This window comes from Anabrus simplex, chromosome 3 (genome assembly GCF_040414725.1).
Source record: "Anabrus simplex isolate iqAnaSimp1 chromosome 3, ASM4041472v1, whole genome shotgun sequence".
NCBI lineage: Eukaryota > Metazoa > Arthropoda > Insecta > Orthoptera > Tettigoniidae > Anabrus > Anabrus simplex.
Window position 1 is genome coordinate 50,923,992 of NC_090267.1, and position 24,806 is coordinate 50,948,797.

Below are 24,806 nucleotides of genomic sequence, written 5' to 3' on the forward strand. Positions count from 1 at the left end.
TTGGTAAGTGTGCTAGGTACCAACTGATGAGCCCAGCCTAGCACATGGGGGCGAAACGCTGGCAAACAGGAATGAGTTAGCTGGAAAATTTATAATGTTCAATAACGGACCATTTATATTGGTATATAAATTTACTCATTCGGAACAAATATATCAGATTCCCTTTGGTAATCAACATCTATATCAAATCATTGATTACCAGAATGAATAAAAATGGACCGAGGACAGAGCCCTGTGGCACACCAGTTGTAACTTTCTTCAAAGTGGAATACCTATTTTTAATAGGGACAAACTGATATCTGTTATTTAAGTATGACTTAATTGTGTTCAGTGAGGGATACTCGACACCATACATCTCAAGCTTTGCAAGTAAAATTTCATGATTAATACAATCAAAAGCTTTACTTAGATCACATAACACCAAAGAGATTGCCTGCTTGTTTTCAAAAGCTGTTAATATCTGATTAAAAATTTCAAGAACAGCAGTAGTAGTATATATACCTTGTCGAAACCCAAACTGACTGTCGGGTAGGAGATTGTAAGTTTCAAAATAGTTGCTAAGTTGATTGTACAAAAGTGATTCAAATATTTTAGAAATTATTGGAACAATTGAGACTGCACTATAGTTCTGAAGAAATTCTTTGTCCCCACTTTTAAATACTGGAATAACTTTAGAAATTTTAAGTAAGTCAGGAAAAACTCCAAACTCTAAACATAGAAATCAAATGTATTATTCTTTTGATGATGTAATTAGATAACCAATAACAGTCCATATTCCTAGAGTTTGATAATTTTAAGCTAATTTTAATTACTTCATCAGATGTGATTTCAACCCATTGGAAAGTGTTTCAGCAGAGGGGTTGATTGTGAATAAAGTCATTTGCAGCTGTACCTGTTGCCTTAATTTGATCTCCAGTTTATTTTACAGAGTTTAAGAAATAATTAATCAGTTCTTCCGAATCGAGAAATGTGTCTTGAGTACGAGTAGGTATGTTTTCTTGTACTATAACATCCCATGCTGCCTTGCATTTGTTGGGTGCATTCTCAATATATTTTTCACAAGCTAAAGTTTTGGCATGGATAAGTTTTCTTTTATATAAGTTTTTACAATTAAGATAAGCTTTATACATGCCATTCTGCTTGGTTCCTCCTTGACAAGAGTTTTTCTAAATTCTATATAGCAAAAGCATTCTTTCTCTATACTGAGTCAATTCATCAGTATACTAGTTCAACTTCTTGCTTTTAAGTTTACCATTATGACTAATTTTTACCAGTGGTGAACATAAATGCCAGAGTTCAACCAATTTATCTAAAAAGTTTCCAAATTCAGTTTCAATATCATTTTCTCCCATTTGAAATTCAGATACAAAGCCCTAGTTAATTTGTTTGAGATTTTCAATAAATGTTAATATAATCACCCTGACTTTTTACCCACATCAGAACAGGTTTGCCATTGCAAATTATGTCAGGCTGGTTAAGATAGAGGGCTAATGATATAAGCAAGGGGTCATGATCTGCAAAACTCCCACCAACAAGTCTAAGTTTATACAAATCTCTCGAAAATTTTACAATAATATTATCCAAGCATGCATTATTACATGTAGGTAGCTTGTTTGTACAAGTTAAATTTAGAGTTCTTAGTAAATTCAGAAAATTTCTAGAAATCTGCCCATCTGAATATGCCATCTCTATGTTAAAATCCCCATAAACAGCAACTTTGGCCTTAAACTGCAACATTTTTTCCATTGCTAATTCAAAATTCTTAAGAGATACATAAGCATCGGCATTTGGAGATCTATACAAACTAAAATTATCAAATTCTGATCGACCAGCTTCACACAAATAAATTCTCCCACTAATTCCACACAGTATTGACTTAAATCAATTTTTACAAATTTAAAACACTCTCTAACTAAAATCCCAGCTCCCCCTTTTTTCTTTTTACTCCTACAAAATATATCTGCAACAGTATATCCACGGGGCACAAAATATTCTACTTGGTTTTCAGAAAGCCAATGCTCCGATACACTAATCACATCAAGTTTCTCGGTTTGGCAAAAGTGTTCTAATTCTAACAACTTATTTCTAATGCATTGTATATTCATTTGCAATAAATTGAGATATTTACCCTTGCTATCCTTCTTTGGATGCCATTTACCCCTCGGCAACTACTTTTTGTATCACTCATTACTGGTGGAGATTTCTGACCTGATGTTTCATGTACTGGTATTTTATGAATAGGAGAATAACATACCTGAGTTTGGCCACTTACTAAACTATCTTTGATAATGGTTTGATTTGGTGACCGATCTGATTCGGTCACAGATGCTAGTTTTGGTTTACATGGCCTCTTAAAATTCATAACATAAAATTCATAAGATACAATGAATATGGTCATTTCTAAACGAGAAGTAGAGTATGCAATCAAGAAAATAGCCATTGACACATCCCCTGGCCCAGACCATATATTGATGAGGGCACTTAAAAATGACACGTGTTATGAAATTATAGCATTGATTGTAACAACCATGTTAACAAGAGCACTGGTGCCTGAGATTCTTAAGAGAGCTAGAACCATGCTTATCCATAAGGGAGGATACCCCATGGATCTAAATAACTGGAGACCAATAACCATCTATTCACTGGTGAGAAGAGTAATAGAGTGCATATTAGATACATGACTACGAAGCTACATGAGCTTTAATGACAATCAACATGGTTTCACAAACTCTGCTGGCACTCATATCAACACCTCCATCTTTGAATCTATTCTGACATCAGCCAAACACCAAAAGATCGACTGTAACCTGGTTTTCCTGGATATCACTAAGGCCTTTGACATTGTAGGGCATAAACACTTGAAGAATGCCCTCTCCTTCCTCGCCCTACCATCAAAACTGACACTTGAAGAATGCCCTCTCCTCCCTCACCCTACCATCAAAACTGTCTGATCTAATAATAGCACTACAAACTAATAATACTACTCAAATAGAATCCCATTACAAGAAGACCAAATCAACTGTTTTCAATAAAGGTATAATGCAGGGTTCTCCCTTATCGCCAGTGCTTTACAATATTGCAACTGATCACATTTTAGAAGAACTTTCATCAACAGAGTTCCAGGAAGAACATGGCTATTGTATAATGCCGGGTCATCCTAATGTAACCATTCTAGGCTTTGCTGATGATGTGTTGATTGTAGCAAAAAAAATGAGACTTCAGCTAGAAAGATCACTGAAATTGCCATCAAGAGATTCAAAGAAATTGGCCTAACAATCAACGTGAACAAATCTAAATCATTTCCATAGTAAAAGGAAGTCCTACCTACATATCTCTAACATTAGATGGTTACAATGAAATAACATCTATAACGCCTGCAGAGACAATCTGCTACCTCAGAATAAACTATCACAATGCTACTTTATTTGATGCTAAATTAAGGATGGAAAAACTTAAGAGTAAACTAGACGCATTAGCATCAACTCCACTACTGCAACCACACCTGAAATTTAATGTGCTATAAACTTACATTTGCCCATCTTTGATCTACAAATTCCACATTACATCTTTACATCGAATACCTGGGTTTTTCCTAACTGATACCGACAAACTTATCAAAAGCACCTTGAAAGAAGTTCTTCAACTTTAATTAGATACACCAGACAGCATGTTATACTGCGATAAAAAGTATAAAGGACTCGGTCTTTTCAGGTGTGGTTGGGAGGCTTATCTACAGCACATAAATGCATGTCACGTTCTCCATCGATCCAACAATATACACATTAACCATACCAGGGACCTCCATACAGAAACAGAGAAGTGCTTTGAAAAACTTGGCCTAATACTGAATACGAATCAGTCAAGGTCTTGCTCCTATGACAACAACTCCGTGAGAAAGAATTCGATGCCTGGTGTGCCTTACCACAAAATGTTAAGAGTGTTATACTGTATAAGGAATATACACCAGCCAATCAGTGGGTACGAAAACATGAAGGTTTAACCAGCAGCGACTGGAAAAATGTCACCGGGCGAGTTGGCCATGTGCGTAGAGGCGCGCGGCTGTGAGCTTGCATCCGGGAGATAGTAGGTTCGAATCCCACTATCGGCAGCCCTGAAGATGGTTTTCCGTGGTTTCCCATTTTCACACCAGGCAAATGCTGGGACTGTACCTTAATTAAGGCCACGGCTGCTTCCTTCCAACTCCTAGGCCTTTCCTCTCCCATCGTCGCCATAAGACCTATCTGTGTCGGTGCGACGTAAAGCCCCTAACAAAAAAAAAAAAAAAATGGAAAAATGTCTTAAAACTGACAGCAAATGTAGTTCCAGTTCATGCATTAGCTGGTAGGTCCCAAGACATTAACCACTGTTGGCGTTGCCACAGTGAGATTGAAACACTTGGTCACGTCTTGGGTTCCTGTCCATTTAATGACACCCTTTGGAATTCACATCATCATCGTATAAGATCTATGATTGGGGATGCCCTAAGAGGAAAGCATTACACAGTTTACGAGGAGGTTCATAGATTGTCTCAGACAGGGTCAAGCCGGCGGATTGACATGATAAATATACCACCAGGCTCAAGTAAAGGGTTCATAATAGACCCCACAATTAGAACCAAAGCATCATCCACTCAACCACATGATGTACACAAAGAGAAATGAGATATATATGAACCTACAATTCTATATAATGCTAAGAAATATCATCTGGACTCCATAGATGTTTTAGGAGCAAGAGGCACCATTACTCACACATTTCACAACTTTTGTAAGAAATTTAATTTCCTTAACCAATTTATTAAGGACATTGGGATAGTAGCCCTGAAAGGATTGTTAACAATAGTAAAAAATCATTTATACTCTTAGCTATATCTTTGTCCTATGAGGAATTCCTCGTGGATTTCAAAATTATTGTGATATAATTTTTATTAATAATCAGGCTTTAATATGGTATATCTATCATCTATAGACATATTTTAAACGACCCTTGTAGTTATTAATCAAATTTTCATGTAAGCTTTGTCTTTATGGCAGCCTCCAAATGGGGAAAGCAGAAATAAATGCGTTTCTCTCTCTGGAGTATTTATGTTTATTTCTGTTTAATTCGTAGGAACTTGAAATCAGGGACTTATCTTCATGATATCCTCATTTGTCTCTGCTTCAGTATTTACTGCGAGAAGCCGGGCCGAGTGGCTCATACAGTTGAGGTACTGGCCTTCCGAGCCCAACTTAACAGGTTCGATCCTGGCTCAGTCCGGTGGTATTTGGGGGTACTCAAATACGTCAGCCTCTTGTCGCTACATTTACTGGCACATTAAAGAACTCCTGTGGGATTAAATTCCAGCACGTCGACGTCTCTGAAAACCGTAAAAAAAAAAGTAGTTAGCGGGACATAAAGCAAATAACATTATTACTGCAAGGTTTTTGGAACCGGGCGAGTTGGCCTTGCAGTTAGGAGCGCGCAACTGTGAGCTTGCATCCGAGAGATAGTAAGTTCGAATCCCGCTGTCAACAGCCCTGAAGTTGGTTTTCCGTGGTTTCCCATTTTCACACCAGGCAAATGCTGGGGCTGCACCTTAATTAAGGCCATGGCTGCTTCCTTCCCATTCCTAGGCCTTTCCTATCCCATCGTTGCCATAAGACCTATCTGTGTCAGTGCGACGTAAAGCAAAATAGCAAAAAAAAGTTTTTGGAAACCATTGCTCTGTCATTGGTGTGGGTCCAAAAATTCTAAATATTTGAGTGTGACATCTGATGATGTTCTTTCAGGAACGAAACATGTCATTCTTTGTTTAATAGTGTGAATTTGTATTCCCTGTTTAATAATATGTTTTTTTACAAGTGTGTTATTGAGCAATATTTATATTTAACTTGGATGTTCGACAGACTGGAAAGATTTTAAATTACGTTAAACATTTACCGTATTATTCATGTTATGTTTCTACGCTTCACCATGTGCGCAGCCTCAAAATACATTAGGTTAGCTTGGAGTCGCGAGGCTTCATGTGAACTAACCCTGATGTTCGGAGTCGACATTATCGATTCCAGGCTTCGATCGTGCACATCCCTACTCCCACAGCAAATACTACATTGAAGTGAGTCAACAAAAGTCTACTGCAGCACCAACATCATCACTGCTTCTATTGTCCACACTTATGGACAGCTTGGAACTCATATCTGTCACTGATAGCAAATGAGTCTTTTACGTTATTATGCAAGCTCATGGATGCTCACAATCAGTCAATCAGTGATCTGCATTTAGGGTGGTCGCCCAGGTGGCAGATTCCCTATCAATTGTTTACCTCATTTTTACATTTATTTACAGTTGTTTACCTAGCTTTTTCTTAAATATTTTCAACGGACTTGGATATTACTGCTGTACTGCGGAAGTTGGTGGACTGGCAATCAATGAAAATAAATACAGACTCTCAAAGGGTGGGGAAGTTAGATAGAAAAAAGAGAATGCTGTGAAGGAAAAATTAAGAGAGATGCCTCCTTCTCTGGCGATTGTTGTTTTAATGGGATTATCAACCCTCTTTTATCATGAAATGTGTGAGTATTTTCCATCATGACTGATTTTGACATTATTATCTCTCTTTGTTAACAATGCTTGTGTGAGTAGAATTAGGGAAATGCCAAGTCAGATAAATTTGACTGCCAGAACAAACACTTCATTGAAGTGAGTCAACAAACTCTATTGCTGTAGCAAAACAGTTAATCAAAAGTATACATAACTTGCATATTTTGACTTATTTTAGTTCTTCACCATTTCAGCGCACTGAGAGAGTTCTTGCTGGAGGTTGGTAGTTCCCCTCTTGGAGTGGTTGAGCTTTCCCAGTACGACTCGCTCATTGCAGATCTGCTGCGGACTATACTGAGTATGCCCTGCGTTCCCTGGTATGACTATGAGCTGCGCCGTAAAGTAGCATTGCTTGCTGCACATCCTGAAGGCGGTGACACTCTCGCTGAAGATGGATGCAAAGCTATCTCACATGCTCTGAATAAGTTGTGGGCTGCTCATGAGGCTGAAGATTACATTGTCAAAGGACTTGACCGTGAGATTGAACTTGCTGAGAAGGAGTTCTTCAGCATCGTCTATGTTGTGTCCTGTACTCTGACAGGTATGTAATATTTTTGGGGAGTATTATTTGTATATTATTATTATTATTATTATTATTATTATTATTATTATTATTATTATTATTATTATTATTATTATTATTATTATTATTATTATTGCATCATACACAAATAAAATAATAAGTAAGTTATTCCACCTTTTCAATACAAGTTAAATAGAGTTTATTAAATAAACATTTAATGGGACTAGTTTCGACCTATTTAAAGGTCATCTTCAGCCATATCGCATGTATAATAAAGTATTTGAAACACAGTTGTTTTAAAGATGATCTTAAAACTTACAAGTTTGACACTATGAAAAATTGTTTATAGAATTTCCTGAAAACACATTTGTTGTATAAAATGAGTTTACTTAGCTGTAGGAATATACGAGAAGAAGAAGAAGAAGAAAAAAAAAGAAGAAGAAGAAGAAGAAGAAGAAGAAGAAGAAGAAGAAGAAGAAGAAGAAGAAGAAGAAGAAGTCTTCAAATATTCTTCGTTGTATTCAAGAACGTAGATGCAATTCAAAATTCACAATTCACAGTCTTGAGATGTGGAAATGGGCATATATATATATAGTGTTGTTGTGGTAGAGGAGAAGGCTTATGATATTCTTCTTATCACTGCAAAGCATAGATACATTTTTCTTTTTTTTTTTTTCTTCTTTTGCTATTTTGCTTTACATCGCACCGACACAGATAGGTCTTATGGTGACGATGGGACGGGAAAGGCCTAGGAATGGGAAGGAAGTGACCGTGGCCTTAATTAAGGTACAGGCCCAGGATTTGCCTGGTGTGAAAATGGGAAACCACGGAAAACCATCTTCAGGACTGCTGACAGTGGAGTTTGAACCCACTATCTCCCAGATGCGAGCTCACAGCTGCGCGCTCCTAACCGTACGGCCAACTCGCCCGGTAGATAAACTTTAAAATCATTCATAATCTTGATGAGATGTAGAATTGAGCATATATGCTAAGTCTTGTCTTAGTAAAATGTGAGTTGAACAAATATATATTATTGCAGTGGAAAGGAAATTCTATATAGTTGTGTATAAAGAAAACATTGCAGTAATATATTTGTTCAACTTACATTTTACGACGCTCGAGTCACAAGTCATGGCAACTAATTTTTTTCTCATGAACAGGAGACAACACGGAAAATCTAAGATATGCATTTGGAAATATAGGACATATACTTATGCATAGAGCCTGAAGACAAATTCTGACTTCAGGAGATTGTCGTAGGAAAGTGACAGAACACAGGCCATTCGTAAGCATTGTTTAATTATGGTTTAGACAGCAAATACACAAGACTATGTACAAAGGACAGGTCTCCCCTGGTTACAGACCTTCAAAATAATCATCCAAGGTTTCCACTGTGCGTTGCCAGTGGTGGGGCAGGTGCTGAATACCATTCGCTGCATGTTTGAAAGTCTCCACCCACCTTGCCACTGTTCTACAGGGCATGGCATGCACACCTAATGCTTCCCGCAGCTCTGCATGGCATTGGCGTGCATTTCTGCTGCGGAGAACTGTTATTTTAATATGCGATCGTTGCTCTTGCTTGTTTTGACTTCCATTTTGTGACGCTCTCACTCATACACTGAACTTTTTTTTTTTTTAAAAATTTTTATTTTTTTTAATTTTGCTAAGGGCTTTACGTCGCACCGACACAGATTGGTCGTATGGCGACGATGGGATAGGAAAAGCCTAGGAGTTGGAAGGAAGCGGCCGTGGCCTTAATTAAGGTACAGCCCCAGCATTTGCCTGATGTGAAAATGGGAAACCACGGAAAACCATCTTCAGGGATGCCGATAGTGGGATTCGAACCTACTATCTCCCGGATGCAAGCTCACAGCCACATGCCTCTACGCGCACAGCCAACTCGCCCAGTCACACTGAACTTGGGGGCATGCTTAGACCCACACTGTTGTTTACATACACCATCCAGTGGCATCATACGCAAGTACATACCGTGTCTCCTGTTCGCGAGGAAAAAAAAAAAATAGTTGCCATGACTTATGACTCGACCTACGTACTAAGACAATACTTTGCTTATATGCTCAATTCTACATCTCATCAAGATTATGAATGATTTTAAAGTGTATCTACGCTTTGCAGTGATAAGAAGAATATCATAAGACTTCTTCTCCTCTACCAAAACAACACTATATATATATATATGCCCATTTCCACATCTCATCAAGACTGTGAATTGTGAAATTTGAATTGTATCTACATTCTTAAATACTACGAAGAATATTTTAAGACTTCTTCTCATATATTCCTACAGCTAAGTGAACTAATTTCTTACAACAAATGTGTTTTCAGGAAATTCTGTAAACAATTTTTCTTAGTGTCAAACGTACATGTTTTAAGACCATCTTTAAAACAACTGTGTTTCAAATACTTTATTCTAGTGGCATCATACGCAAGTACATACCGTGTCTCCTGTTCATGAGGAAAAAAAATATATATAGTTGCCATGACTTCTTTTCAAAAGGTTCACATGTTTTCAGATGATTGTGGCAAGACTGACAAGTCTGTGCCAAGTTATACAAACATACGATGGTATTTTTAACCCAAATCCAAGAACCAGAACCAAGAACTTTTTAAGTGCCAAGTAGTTTATGTCTTTGTGTACATTTCATTTCAATGTGTATATATTTCATCTAGTTTAATTAGATTGAAACAAGACCAACAAGTCCAAGAACATTCTTAAAGCGCCACGTGTTTCATATCATCATATGTGTTTCATGTCGATTTGTATATATTTTCAACCAGTGCATATGTTTCCAGTGTTCCATGTTCCATGAACACATGACAGTTTAAACCAGAACTGAGAACCTTTTAAGTTCCGAGTATTGCATACCATGTGTACGTTAAAATTCAAGGTGTATGTTTTTGTGTTTTTAGGCAATCGCCATTATGTGTATAATTTTTTTATTATGATGTCTTATGACAACCAATCATGTTGTATGTAGGCAACCTTAATGATGATTGTTATCAGATTCCCCTTGAGTTGATATTCAACAAGAACTGATGATGACTCCAAGGGAGTCTTTGTAGCTTTGCAGCATCTGACTTAAGCTGACATAATGATCTAGTTCCAATGTAGGTATTTACAGAGAAACCAGCAGGAAAGCGGCCTCAAGGAATGCCTTGAAAGAGATGGTTGGATACAGTGGAGGAGAGTACAGAGAAGAGAGGAGGAGAGATAGAAGAAATGTGTGACAGGATAATGCAGACAGAGGCAAGAGAAGTCATCACTAATTAGGGTGACCAACTCTCCTGTATTTTTTAATCAAGTAAAAGCATTCAGTTTCAATCATTTAAATTTTGTGCACACGGTCGGAATTCATTTAAACGTTCGAGAGCGGACGCCAGTAATTCTATATAGAGTTTTTCCTATCGATTATCCCGTTTAGAAACGACCAACCAATGAGTTTAAATCTCCTTGTCTGTTAAACTAATGAACGCGTACTTACTTCCTTCCTTTCTTTTCTTCGTTCTTTGTATTGCTCAGCTGTTGGTGCTTTGGCGTGATTTGGTTTCAGTAGCTTTACTCTACATCACCTGTGAGGCGTAAAGGGGCAATAATAGGCAGTGATGACGAAGCTAAAATGCCACCAAGAAACGAACCTGAAATATATGTGTACATATCTTTTGAAATGGGAAGGTATATATTACTGAATTGGATCTGCACAGTCTAATGTTTATAAAGCAAAGTGTTCGATCTGCAAACACAGTTTAGCATCGCACTTGGCGGCAAGAACAACTGTATACAGCACATGAACATTGCAGGTAATAAATTAGTATTATTTATTCTGAAATGGTGTACCTTGTTCTTTAGTGTGTAAATTGTTCGAATGATGTAAGTTGGCCTTTCTAAGTTAACTTTTTGTGGTTTCTTGTAGGTCACAAAAACAAAGTAAAAGATGTCAGCACTTCGTCTAAGATTTTGACTTTCTTCAGTTCTCCCCTCCTTAGCCGAGGCCTAAATAATGACGACGTATAAACTGTTGCTGATGAACTTTCATTAGTTTACCACACATTACGACACAATCTCAGCTACAGCAGCATGAACTGAGCAATCAGACTTTCAAAAAATGTGTTCAGCAAATTGGATGTGTCCAATAAAATCTTCTGTGGACGAACAAAAACTGAATTGATTGCAAAGAACGTATTAGCCCCAGGAAGTGTAAATGCATTTTTGGTAGTATTAAATGACCAGCAAATATGTAGCACGTTCTTTCCTTTAGCAACAGATGCCTCCAATCACCTAAACAGGAAAATGTTTCCAGTTGTAGTGTGATATTTTGACCCATTTTAGTGGAATCCAAAACAGATTGTTGGATTTCATAGAACAGAAGAATGTCCATAGGTTATTAATTAACTCACTAAAGTCAAACAATCTGAGTGTCAGTAAAATATCATCATACTGTGCTGATGGTGCCAATATGAATTACGGCGAGCATCATTCAGTCATGAAACTGATAAGTATTGAGCACAGAAAAATCTTTAAAGCCAGTTGTTGTAACCATGTGCTTCATAATGTCATGAAACATGCATGTACTAATTGTTTAGATTATGTAGATATTGAAGTGTTAGTGTTAGAGATTTATAGTCATTTTTCGTGTTCTGCTAAATGAAATGGTAAATAAACTCTATTGTCATAAGGCAGCAGGAATAGATGAAATTAGACCTCAAATGGTGAAGTATAGTGGGAAGGCAGGGATGAAATGTCTTCATAGAGTAGTAAGATTAGCATGGAGTGTTGGTAAGGTACCTTCAGATTGGACAAAAGCAGTAATTGCACTTATCTATAAGCAAGGGAACAGGAAGGATTGCAACAACTATCGAGGTATCTCATTGATTAGTATACTGGGCAAAGTATTCATTGGCATCTTGGAAGGGAAGGTGCGATCAGTGGTTGAGAAGAATTTGGATGAAAACCAGTGTGGTTTCAGACCGCAGAGGGGCTGTCAGGATCAGATTTTCAGTATGTGCCAGGTAATTGAAAAATGCTATGTGAAGAATAGACAGCTGTGTTTATGTTTCGTAGATCTAGAGAAAGCATATGACAGGGTACCGAGGGAAAAGATGTTCACCATACTGGGGGACTATGGAATTAAAGGTAGATTATTAAAATCAATCAAAGGCATTTATGTTGACAATTGGGCTTCAGTGAAAATTGATGGTAGAATGAGTTCTTGGTTCAGGGTACTTACAGGGATTAGACAAGGCTGTAATCTTTCACCTTTGCTGTTCGTAGTTTTCATGGATCATCTGCTGAAAGGTATAAAGTGGCAGAGAGGGATTCAGCTAGGTGAAATGTCGTAAGCAGTCTGGCCTATGCTGATGACTTGGTCCTAATGGCAGATTGTGCCGAAAGCCTGCAGTCTAATATCTTGGAACTTGAAAATAGGTGCAATGAGTTTAATATGATAATTAGCCTTTCCAAGATTAAATTGATGTCGATAGGTAAGAAATCCAAGAGAATTGAATGTCAGATTGGTGATACAAAGCTAGAACAGGTAGATAATTTCAAGTATTTAGGTTGTGTGTTTTCCTAGGATGGTAATATAGTAAGTGAGATTGAATCAAGGTGTAGCAAAGCGAATGCAGTGAGCTCGCAGTTGCGATCAACAGTATTCTGTAATCTTCTTGAAGGAAGTCATCTCCTGGACGAAACTGTCTTTACATCGGTCTGTTTTCAGACCATCTTTGCTTTACGGGAGCGAAAGCTGGGTGGACTCAGGATATCTTATTCATAAGTTAGAAGTAACAGACATGAAAGTAGCGACAATGATTGCTGGTAACATGTGGGAACAATGACAGGAGGGTACTCGGAATGAGGGGATAAATGCTAAGTTAGTAATGACTCGATGGATGAAGCATAAACCGGCTTTGGTGTTGGGGTCATGTGAGGCAAATGGAGGATAGGTTACCTAGGAGAATAATGGACTCTGTTATGGAGGGTAAGAGAAGTAGAGGGAGAGCAAGATGACGATGGTTAGACTTAGTTTCTAATGATTTAAAGATAGGACAGATGTTAGGAACAGGAGCAGTACAAAGCTGATCAAATCAGAATTGGAAGTTGCCATGAACTTCATGTATTCTTGCACTGAATTTTTAGAATTTGCAAAAAGTGATGGCAAACTATTGTCTGAAACAAAGTCTGTTGAAGAATATATATAGGTCTTCTTGAAGTATAAAATAAAATTCTTTTAATTTTTTTTACAAACACTGCATTGTTTTTTCTTTTTTATGAAATTTTGCCATGCTCTAAATCTCCCTTATTTTTTGCCTGGAATATAGAAATCTTCTTATTTTCTGAAAAAATAGTTGATCACCCTATCACTAATCCACATTTAACTAAATGAGGCCACAGCACTAGTTGCAAGTAGGGGATTGTGGCAACGTTTAGCATAGCTACTGTTCTCAGTTCAAATTTGAAATCTACTTGTGAAAGTAATTTCCATGAAATTCTTTATATTCTTACATGCATAACAAATTTTATGATAGTTTAATGTTTAATGAGGGGCTGCCTGGCCGAGGCGGTAAAGGCGTGCTCGGTTCGGAAGGACGTTGTAAGGATGCAGTAACATATGCTGTATCTTTAGAGCGTAATGCTAGCGAGAAATGGGTGGCGGTTTTCAGCAGCTTAAAATCGAGCAATATAACTTCTGGCAACTTAGGAAAATTGATAGGCTATGTTATGAGCATACCAGGTAGTAATGCTCATACAGAGAGAGTATTTTCTCTTATGAATAACAAGTGGACAGATGTTAGGAACAGGAGCAGTACGAAGCTGATCAAATCAGAATTGGAAGTTGCCATGAACTTCATGTATTCTTGCACTGAATTTTTAGAATTTGCAAAAAGTGATGGCAAACTATTGTCTGAAACAAAGTCTGTTGAAGAATATATTTAGGTCTTCTTGAAGTATAAAATAAAATTCTTTTAATTTTTTTTACAAACACTGCATTGTTTTTTCTTTTTTATGATATTTTGCCATGCTCTAAATCTCCCTTATTTTTGGTCTGGAATATAGAAATCTTCTTATTTTCTGAAAAAATAGTTGATCACCCTATCACTAATCCACATTTAATGCTCGTGGCAGATTCCTTATCAGTTGTTTACCTACTATAGTCTTTTCTTAAAAAATTTCAAAGAAGTTGGTAATTTATCTCATGTCTCCCTTGGTAAATTATTCTAATCCCTAAACTTTTTCTATAAACAAATATTTGCCCAAATTTGTTCTCTTGAATTCTACCAGCTTTATCTCCATATTGTGATCTTTCCTACCTATTAAAGTTCCATTCAAGCTTATTAGTCTGTTAATGACATTCCATGCCATTTCTCCACTGTTAGCTTGGCACATACCTCAGACTGTTAACCAAAATATTATGTATACTAGAGTTCGGAGGTTGTTTATGAAATAACCAATAGGCCTACAGAAAATCCAATTACACCATAATTTTCCTTGGTTCATTTCATGTTAAGTCATGTAGGTTTTCAATTTTTAATGCTCATGTATCCATTCTGAGGATGTAAAAAGGCAGGTGGAGAGTGAGTGTCTACCATTATAATGAAAGCTCCTCAACTTGACTATGATTGCTGGCAGACAAGAAGGCCTACCATTACAATGAAAATTCCATAACCCATTCTTCACATAAGAAAATGTGTTTGGTGACTTCCCCTTTGTGTTTCTAGGGAAACGTTTCAGTCTTAATGGTTTTCCCAACTGAAATCAACACATGTCATTACAATGATGCCAGTAGGAATGCCGCGATTAAAAGCAATGCTATCATATGAAATACTTGATCAAACAAAAAAAACACACATCTTCTCACTTTTAATGAACAGTACTAATCTGCCGATCTAACAGTCTAAAGTTCTAGAGCGGGAATGACCAGGTCGCAGACAGCCGCGAACCGTAAATACACTCTAATATCGGGGTGGTGGAGGAATAGTGTAGAATCCCAAGGCAAAATCTATGTCCTTTTACTCATCTGTTTAATAGGAATACCCGATGAGTTGGAAAATCTCAATTCACTACATTGGCGGGGGGAAAAACTGACTTGGAGGTAAGTTTTCCTCCAAGCCAGAGGAGAAACCTCTTTGCTGCAAATTTCTAATAAAATGAATGTAGAATTGAATAAAAGTGAAGAGGAAGAAGCTTTTTTTTTTAAGAAACAGCTCTTTTCAGGATTGAATTTTGAGTTATCTAACTTCCCAGCTATTTTCCGCCAATATTCAGGCAGGCTGTTATACTCGGTACGCAGCAGTAATCTCATCTATCGGAGATGAGTGGCAGCATGAGAAACAAAGAATATCACAACAAACAATGGTCAATGTAATGTTATTGTTGATCTATTTTATGAGCTTTCAATATTGTAGGCCTTCATATTTAGTTTTCTTCGACTTTAAAATACCACTCTTATCGTAGTCGGTACGGTAAAACTGAATAAAACATAAATGATCGGAAATTGTATTCTCTATAACTTTTGTTATGTAGTATTTTTCGATAGGACCAGTAACTTAGGCATTTAAAAATTAAATTGTAGGCGCCTTCCCCTGAACTACCATTTCATCCAAGGTGAATAAAATTATTTAAAGCTTAGGCTGTAGTATCTTATTCCCTGACGCTACAATATATACTGATTTTCATTACATTCTCTTTGCCCTTTTTCTCGTGGCTAGGCGTTGAAATGGACTTAGCAATAAAAATAAAAATTTATGAATATCTCTGTTATCATAGGTGGGACGGTAATAATATATACGCCTAAGGCATAAATGATTGGAAATTTAATTCCCTATAACTTTTGTTATTTAGTATTTATCGATAGGACCAATAATAATATAAATATTTGAGAATTTATTTTTAGGCCTTCCCCTAAACTACCATTTTGCTCAGCGTGAATAAAATGATTTATAGCCTAGATTGTAGTGGCTCATTCCCTGACTTTACATACCGATTTTCATCAAAATCTCTTAAGCCGTTTTCTCGTGATGCATGTATATACATACATACAGACAGACAGACAGATAGACAGACAGACAGACAGACAGACAGACAGACAGACAGACAGACAGACAGACAGACAGACAGACAGACAGAAATTACGGAAAAGTAAAAAGTGCATTTCCTTGTTACTGTGGACATGACTGATTCAGAAATACCATTCTTTCAAAATTCTGAGCAGTGTACAGACAAAACTATTATTTTTTATATATACATTCTTCTACCTCAGATGTTAAACGCAAAACGTGCCCGTTTTTAAGGTTTTGTGTTGTCTGGCTCCGTGGCTAAATGGTTAGCATGCTGGCCTTTGTTTAAGGGGTCCGAGTTCGATTTCCAGTCAGGCCGGGGATTTAAACTTTAATTCCTATAATCCGGGGGATGAGTGTTTGTGATGTTTTCATCTTAGATAGGCGCCATCCTTATAGAGTTGCAGGTCGCCTATACGGCATCAAATCCAAAGACCTGCACCAGGCCTCTCTCTACGCCACACTCCCATTATTATAAGGTTACATGTTGTGATCTTTATATACCCATGGTTATGCTGTAAGACTGTGAAATATTTAATTGCCTTTCTTTATATCGGTTTGTATTTTTATTGGGTAGAATAATATGGATGAGTACAGTAGCTGGCCAAAGAAGGGAAGGTCGTGCGATGTTGCCGCGATAGCCTGGGACACTGCACCATGCCACATGTCTCTCGGAGTTTAATCTACTGATTAACGTTGCATGTACAGTAACATTAGCTTCACCATTTGTTTAAAAGTTTCCTCAGGTTATTAATAATGACTGTACCTGTGATTAGCATTGAAACAAATGGTATGAAGAGGTCATGAAAAACATATCCCATAGACTTTTCTCATGAGCGCAGTTTAAGAAATGCATGAGAAAATTACTTGCCCAGTAAATAGATACTTGCTTATTAAGCTACAGAACAAAAATTAGGTAGTTATAATAACGTAATAGTAACTGACAACACTAAGGTGTTGTTTTCCACAGATCTCGGGAAGTTTGTGTACTGAAGTAACAGGATGCACGATATTTTATATCGGGAATTATTTCAGTTTTGTTTTCAAGAATTATTATCATGTAGACTTTTTCGCTGGTATCTGAGTGTATTATTTTCAAGCGAGCTGACAGGAGGATTTCGCTACAAAAACCAAGCGTACAATCTTTAAAGCTGCTAGGTCCAAAGCCCTCATGAGACATGACCTTTAATACCAGTTGTTTCAATGCTAATCACAGAAAATTATTGAATACCGGAGGAAACTTTTAAGCAGACGGTGAAGTAAACGTTACTGTACATGCTACTTTGAATCAGTAGAGGTGTGGCATGGCGCAGTGTCCCATTCTATCCTGGCAGCATCGCACAACTTTTCCTGCTTCAGCCAGCAACTGATCAGTATCATTGTACCCAATACAAATACAAACTGACATGAAAAAGTTAATTCATTTATGTATTTCATAGTCATACAGCATAGCCATTGGATGTATAATCCACAACGCGATTCAATTTTCCAACCACCCCGAGCTGAGAAAATGCCACCTTACAAAATTGATAACAACTTTTTTTTTTCTGGGGCAAACAAAATTCTGAAATTTATAAACAATGTATACAACATCCCAATATATATTGTGTTAAAATTTGCATTCAATCACATGATGGTATTTGCAGAAACAATGTCTTAAAGTTGACGCACGGTTGAAATACACCTAAAAACATGCATTTTTTTATGTTCCACCTGCGATAAAATGTATTAAAATATAAATTTAAAATGCAAAACCTGCATGACCTAATGTGAAATGAAACAAGGAAAATGTTGCTGTTCCTGGATTTTCTGTAGGCTTATTTGTTATTTCATAAACAACTTTCAAACTTGGTTGCACATAATATTTTAGTGAACAGTAATCGAGTAGCTCGTCCCCATCCTCTTAAGTCTTCCCAGGCCAAAGTTTGCAACATTTTCATAACACCGCTCTTTTGTCCGAAATCACCCAGAGCAAATCGTGCTGTTTTCCTTTGGATCTTCCGCAGTTCTCATATCAAGTAATTCCAGAGTGGGTCTCATACACTGGAACCATACTCTAATCAGGGTATTACCAGAGACTTATATGCCCTGTGCTTTACGTCTTTACTATTTACAACCCTTAAATACCCTCATAACATATGAAAAGATCTGTAACCTTTATTTACAATCTTGTGAATGTGATTACCCAAATGAAGATTTAAGTAGTTGCAGTGATTACCAATCAACTTATAGCGATCCCAGTTAGCCATTTTCATGCCACAAAGACATTAATTAAAACTGAAAGGACTTTTTCTCTTTGTGAAACTCACACCTGACATTTTACCCAGTTTATCATATTGTTCAGTCACATTGACTGGCAATGGTTGTTGCCATGATGAACTTAAGGTGTAAATGAAATGAAATGGCATATGGCTTTTAGTGCTGGGAGTGTCCGAGGACAAGTTCAGCTCGCCAGATGCAGGTCTTTCGATTTGAGGCCTGTAGGTGACCTGCGCGTCGTGATGAGGATTAAATGATGACGAAGATGACACATACATCCAGCCCACATGCCAGCAAAATTAACCAATTAAGGTTAAAATTCCCGACCCTGCCGGGAATCGAACCCGGGACCCCTGTGACCAAAGGCCAGCACGCTAACCATTTAGCCATGGAGCCGGACACTTAAGGTGTAAAACCACGTGGTCATCGGTCCATATCGCTAAGGAAAATTGTGAAGAGATGATTATAAAAATGAGAAAAAATCGTAAAGGAATGATTGCTTGAAGAATAAGGCATGAGGGAGTCATGAAAGAAGGAAAGACTCCCTTAAAATTAGATGCCCTAATATCGCAGTTGGAAGAAAACTAAATATGAAGGCCTACAATATAGAAAGCTCATAAAACTGATCAACTATTATTACATTACATTGACCATTGTTGTGATGTTTTTTGTCTCTTCTGCTGGCACTCATCTCAGATAGATACTGCTGCGTCCCAAGTAAACAGCCTGCCTGAATATTAACGAAAAGTAGCTGAGGAGTTAGATAACTGCACATGCTATATGACTGTCCCATCAACTGCAGCTAGTTTAGTTAATGTATATAACAAACATAGTATATGTTTCGTGCCTTTGCTGGCGGGACCTAGTGTTTACAGTGCACTATGTCTTCTGGTATGGGCTAGAGCAATTTCGTTACTTTCATTGATCTGTCTCAGCTTTATCCTTGGCTTTGACAAAATGAAAGTGACTGAGGTATGAGTGATGCTAGTAATGCCATTCCTTCTGCAGCCAGTCCCTGCTATGAATGGTGTGAAAATATTGCTCATAGGGTCAGTTGGTGCATGCATTTCAGTGGGCTTGGCAGACTGATATGTAATAGCAACTTCTGGCTCAGTGAAGAAAACAACGGGAAACTACCTCACTCCTCATTTCCCTAGTACGCCTCTTCAGTGATGCCTAGGCCATCTATGACAGCTGATGGCGGAACTGTTGAGGATCCAACCAGCCTTCAGGCTGAGGACTAAACACACATACAGGATATGCTTCACCCCTATTTGGATCATCCACAGCCAACTACAGACATTGCAAAGACATCTTAAAGACTGTTATATGTTAAACAATTTAAATAAATAAATAAAATGATGAAAAATATGAAAAAACTAATTAGAAAGTTTTAAAAACGCATTTTCTGTCGTGAAGTATCTTCTTGCTTCAGATGAAATAATAAATGACAAAGTGGTTTGGAACAAACTCGTCTTGTGCTAAATCAAGTGCCCATCAGGCTGGGTTGGAGGAACTTCTCTTGTTCATAATGGATTGTGGACTTTGATAGTAGATAGAATGCTTTGAATAGTAAAATGTCAACACGGAAATGGATGTGTTTGATATCACTAGCAAAAGGTGTTGTAGTCTTTATATGTTACCCCCTGTGGGTGGGGGATGTAGACAAAGAATACACCCACGGTATCCTCTGCCTGTCACAAGAGGCGACCAAGGGATGATGAAATTAGAATCATGAGACAAATTGTGATTAGTACCATTACATGAGGAACACCATGGATCTACTTTACTTAGGAGTAGTACCCTTATGTGAGGAATACAATGGGTGTGTGGTTGGTACCATCATGTATATTCCACGGAGGTGGGGGTGGGGGGCAGGGCAGGCACTCGGCTGCACGGACTAATATCTGTGCGAGAAAAGGTGCCGTACGCTGCACTGGAATGTGTTGGTTCCCCCGTATCAAGAATGGGTCTGTGTTACCTGTGAGTAGTACCACTGTGTGAGGAACACCATGGGTCTGCATTGCTTGAGAGTAGTAGTACCACATTGTGAGGAACACCATGGGGTCTATGTTGCCTGTGGGTGTTACCATAATGTGTGATACGCCGTGGGTTTGCATTAACTGTGATTAGTACCACTAGGTGACCGACACCAAGAGTTTACGTGGCCTGTGATTAGTTCCACCATGCGAGGAACACCATGGTTCTGCTTTACCAGTTATTAGTACTATTACGAGGGGCCGGTAACCTGGAATTTGGGCCCCTCCTTATAACAAGCGTCATCTCAGAAAAGAAGTCATTGTGAATTGTACCCACTGATTGTTTTGGATTCACGGTCATTTTTTCTTCATCATTTTAGTCAGTGGAGTTTTAAATATTATTTCATTTTGTTGCACCTCGTAAAATTAGGGGTTGATGACCTAGCTGTTAGACCTCTTTAAACAACAAACATCATCATCATCTTTATATGTTTGATAGAGAAATCTAAAAGAAAATAAAGAAAAGAATAACTAAATAAGTATGCTATAGAGAAAAAGATATCCAGAAGGTGAAAAAATAATAGTCCTGTCATGCTCCAGTTAATCTCCATACCAAGATTGTGACTTTCATCTTGGACATGATCCAATATCTCAGCAAGCTCCTGTACTCTGGTGGCTACAAGTGTGATGTTGTCTGCAAAACGTTAAATTAGACTCATTTCTACTTTTTTGTGAACATGGTGACACGGTTTTTATCAGGCACATAAAACATATACTATTTTGTATCATTAGGTCATGTTTGACCCAAAGAGAAGAGAGAAAATATACCCTTTTGGTCATAGTACAGTAGTTTTTTTTTTTTTTTTTACAAGTTGCTTTATGAACATTAAAATAAGAATAATAGTTAACACCACCTTTCCAATACTTATCTTTCCTTATATTTAGGAAATAAACATTACAACAGGCATTGTAAGATGGGACATGTTTTGCTTAACTGTCGTAAGCATCATCAGCCGAAATAAATCTTAGCCTAAAGTTAGGTCAGAGCCATGAACCTAGTGTCCTTAAAATATATGGCACCCTAAGAATCAACATTTACATTTAGAAAATCAAATAGGCTTAAAACTAGCATGAAAAGAAAAACATAGAATGTTACAACATGGCTAAGAGAAAAACACACAAATGTGTTGAAACAGAAGATAAAAACAGAAAGTACAATACAGAGCTGGTAGTGAAATAATTAAAATCATTAGGATATCATTGCTATCAGTCAGTCAATCAGAATGTTCAAACATAAAACAAGAGTGAAAATATATAAGAGTGTTCATCATGGCTAAGTGAAAAAAAAAAACATAATTGTGTTGCCAGAGGTTAAAAACATAAGGTACAACACAGAGCTGGCAGTGTAATAATCAAACTCATAGCTACCAGTCAGTTAATAAGAATGTTCATTCATAACAAAAATGATTATATTCTTTTGAATGAAGAAATAATTAAATCTCACTCTTGTATAGATACGTGAGACAGGCAAGAGAAATCACATATTGTAGCAGACATGGAGTAGTAACACTTCAAACAGAAATTGATCACGCCTGAAGCCGCTTAAGGTAGAGGCCAATATCCACTTCATCTGAAACAATGTCCCATCTTACAACGCCTGTTGTAATGTTTATTTCCTAAATATAAGGAAAGATAAGTATTGGAAAGTTGCTTTACGTCGCAACGGCATAGGTAGGTCTTATGGCGACAATGGGATAGGAAAGAGCTAGGAGTGGGAAGGAAGCGGCTATGGCCTTAATTAAGGTACAGCCCTGGCATTTGCAAGGTGTGAAAATGCGAAACCAAGGAAAACCATCTCCAAGGCTGCCGACAGTGGGGTTCGAACTCACTATCTCCCGAATTCTGGACACTGGCCGCGACTGCAGCTATCGAGCTCGGTTACAGTAGTTTTAGCTACTCAAGTGTTGTCTGCTGATAGTGCCTAGTGGTTTTGTTTGTGTTTGGGCATTTTGAATTTCTTTTCGTTAGAAATATTTTGTGGTTTAATTAAATTTGAAGGTAAAGGGTTGTGTGAGAAGTTAGTTGTCAAAATAGCAATTTAGGTATGGTGGTGGTGCTGGTATTTAGTACAACTTGGTAACTATCCTCTATTAACATTAATCAAAGAGGGAAACTGGAAGGGACCCAATATTTTGAAAAATATAAATATCGGCCAGAGAAAGAAAAGGGCCAGGAAGGCCATGAAAATGCAAGACTCCCTAGTTCTTGAATTCTTCAATACCATCAGGGTCATAAAAGAACAAGAGTTGACCAAGGGAGGTCGAATAGGATAGATGAAAGTGAGAAGTCTTGCAAAAGTAAATAGAAGCAATGCCAGGACTCGACTATAGGCCCCGTGGTTGCTAACCAATGCTCCCAAGTTAAGGGTCCCTGGAGCCCCTTATAGTCACCTCTTACGACAGGCCAGTTTGCTACCGGTCTTCTAAGCAATTTTTGAACAGTATTTCATTTTGTTTGCTTCATATTTCCAAGCTTTTTTGTCATACTTTTGCATGTTTTAGAGCTTAAGTGCAAGCATATTTCCAGAGGTTTTAGGTTGTGCAAATCTGAGCCTGGTGGTGGTGGTTGTTTAGTAGCCATTTTTTTAAAATCTCAGATGAAATTCTACTTTCTCATTCAGTATTGGTTGTATGTTCAGGAACTGAAGTCCTCCTCCGAGATCAACAGGGAAGTGAAGAGACTCTTGTAGAGTCCAGCAACAATCCTCCAAGTACAGTGGCTGAGCTGCTCACCTTAGAATGTGGTATGGATCCCTGGCACTATACAGGTTTGTTGGTGTTGCGAATTTTGGCTGCCAACCTGGACACTTGGCTCCATCTTGAGACTACGCTAGGCATTCAGGTGGGTATAATAATGGCTCTTAATTTCATTTAAATGACTAATTTTTATGTTAATGATGATGATATGGTTCACAGTGGGGGTAATAAATAACTATTTTCCAGAATTAAACCCTTTCTCCTCTTTTTCTACCTTCCTTTTCCTTTATTCAGTATTTCATTCTTGTTTTTCTCTTCTCTGTACTTACTCTCCTTCCCTGAATCCATCCACCTTTTCCTTGTGGTCTATTTCCTGTTGTCTACTCTGGAAATAATTTCTTTGGAACTCAATCTTCTCCATTTGCATCATGCATTCACATCATTTCACCTTGCTTGCTTCTATTCTGTCCTGTAGTTTTGAAACTCTAATCCCCTTTCTAATTTCTGATTCTATCCTTCCTTGTCCTCCCTACGATACTTCTAACAAATTTCATTTCGGCTGCCTGAACTATACTCTCATCTCGTTTTGTTGTTGTCCACGTACGTGCTGCGTATGTCAACATCAGTGCATAATATGTTTAACTCTCTTGAAGCCAGACAGTACTGCGAGCACCTGCCCTTTTAATTCCCAAAGCCGATCAGGTCAGCCTTTTAAAAATCCAGTCGGAAGTTGTCAGAGCCTATTACATCCGCCGGCTTAAAATTCTGTGATGTACATACTTTTGTGGCAACCTATAGTGACGTGCATACTTTTGTGAAGAGTCATTTCTGTGTTTAGAAATACTGCTGTCCGGTCAGTAAGAGATTGCTCTTTGCAGTGAGTGGATTTGTTAGAGCAAAATGGCAAGTGGTTCACGTGATATTTTTTCAGCAGGTATTGATGACTATAAAGAAATGGAGTATTTGGAAAGATGCGAAGTTAACGTGGATGATTTATCGGATAGCGATAGTGAATTTAGTTCCGAGAGGAGTGACAAATTTATGCTGGACACATCCCCGGGATCACTGTAGCTTAAGAAGAGGTGTTTATTTGTTTCTAACGGCACTGCAGCTACTGTGAATATGGTGGAAGATGAAACAAGTGATGATGAAGATAATGTCTCTGGAGAACATTTTATGGAAATTTCTCCCAGTGAACCTGACAACGTTCCTCAGCCTCCTATCTCCTTCATGGAACTTCCTGGACCTAAACGTGCTCCTCCATCTGATTCTCTGCCATATCATACTTCAATTAGTTTTTCACTTTCTCTCTGCTAAACCTTATAGCCATAGAGACCAATTGCTATGCTGACCAACTCCTTACTTGTAATGAACTGTCACCCAATTCCTGATCATGGTGTTGGAGACGCACCACAATTGATGAAATAAGGGCGAGCATTGCTGTTATCCTGAATATAGGACCGATAAGAAAACCTACCATTGTTTCGTACTGGAGTACTGAAAACCATTTCATTATCGCTTGGTTTGGTGAAATGTTCTCAAGGAATAGGTTTCAGCTTCTTTTAAAAATTTAGTTGACAACAGGAAGCTTTCTCCTCCTGGTTCTCCAAAATATGATCCCTGTGCTCGATTCCAACC

At 37.7% G+C, this 24,806-nt stretch overlaps 1 protein-coding gene across 1 annotated transcript in view; it reads left to right on the plus strand.

Moving 5' to 3' along the window:
- LOC136865962 (protein broad-minded) overlaps positions 1-24,806 on the plus strand; it is a 108,815-nt gene that overhangs the window by 14,380 nt on the left and 69,629 nt on the right. Inside the window, exons 2-3 of the mRNA XM_067142530.2 lie at positions 6,774-7,120; positions 23,111-23,313. Coding sequence (XP_066998631.2) covers positions 6,774-7,120; positions 23,111-23,313 — 550 coding nt within the window. The remainder of the gene's footprint in view (positions 1-6,773; positions 7,121-23,110; positions 23,314-24,806) is intronic.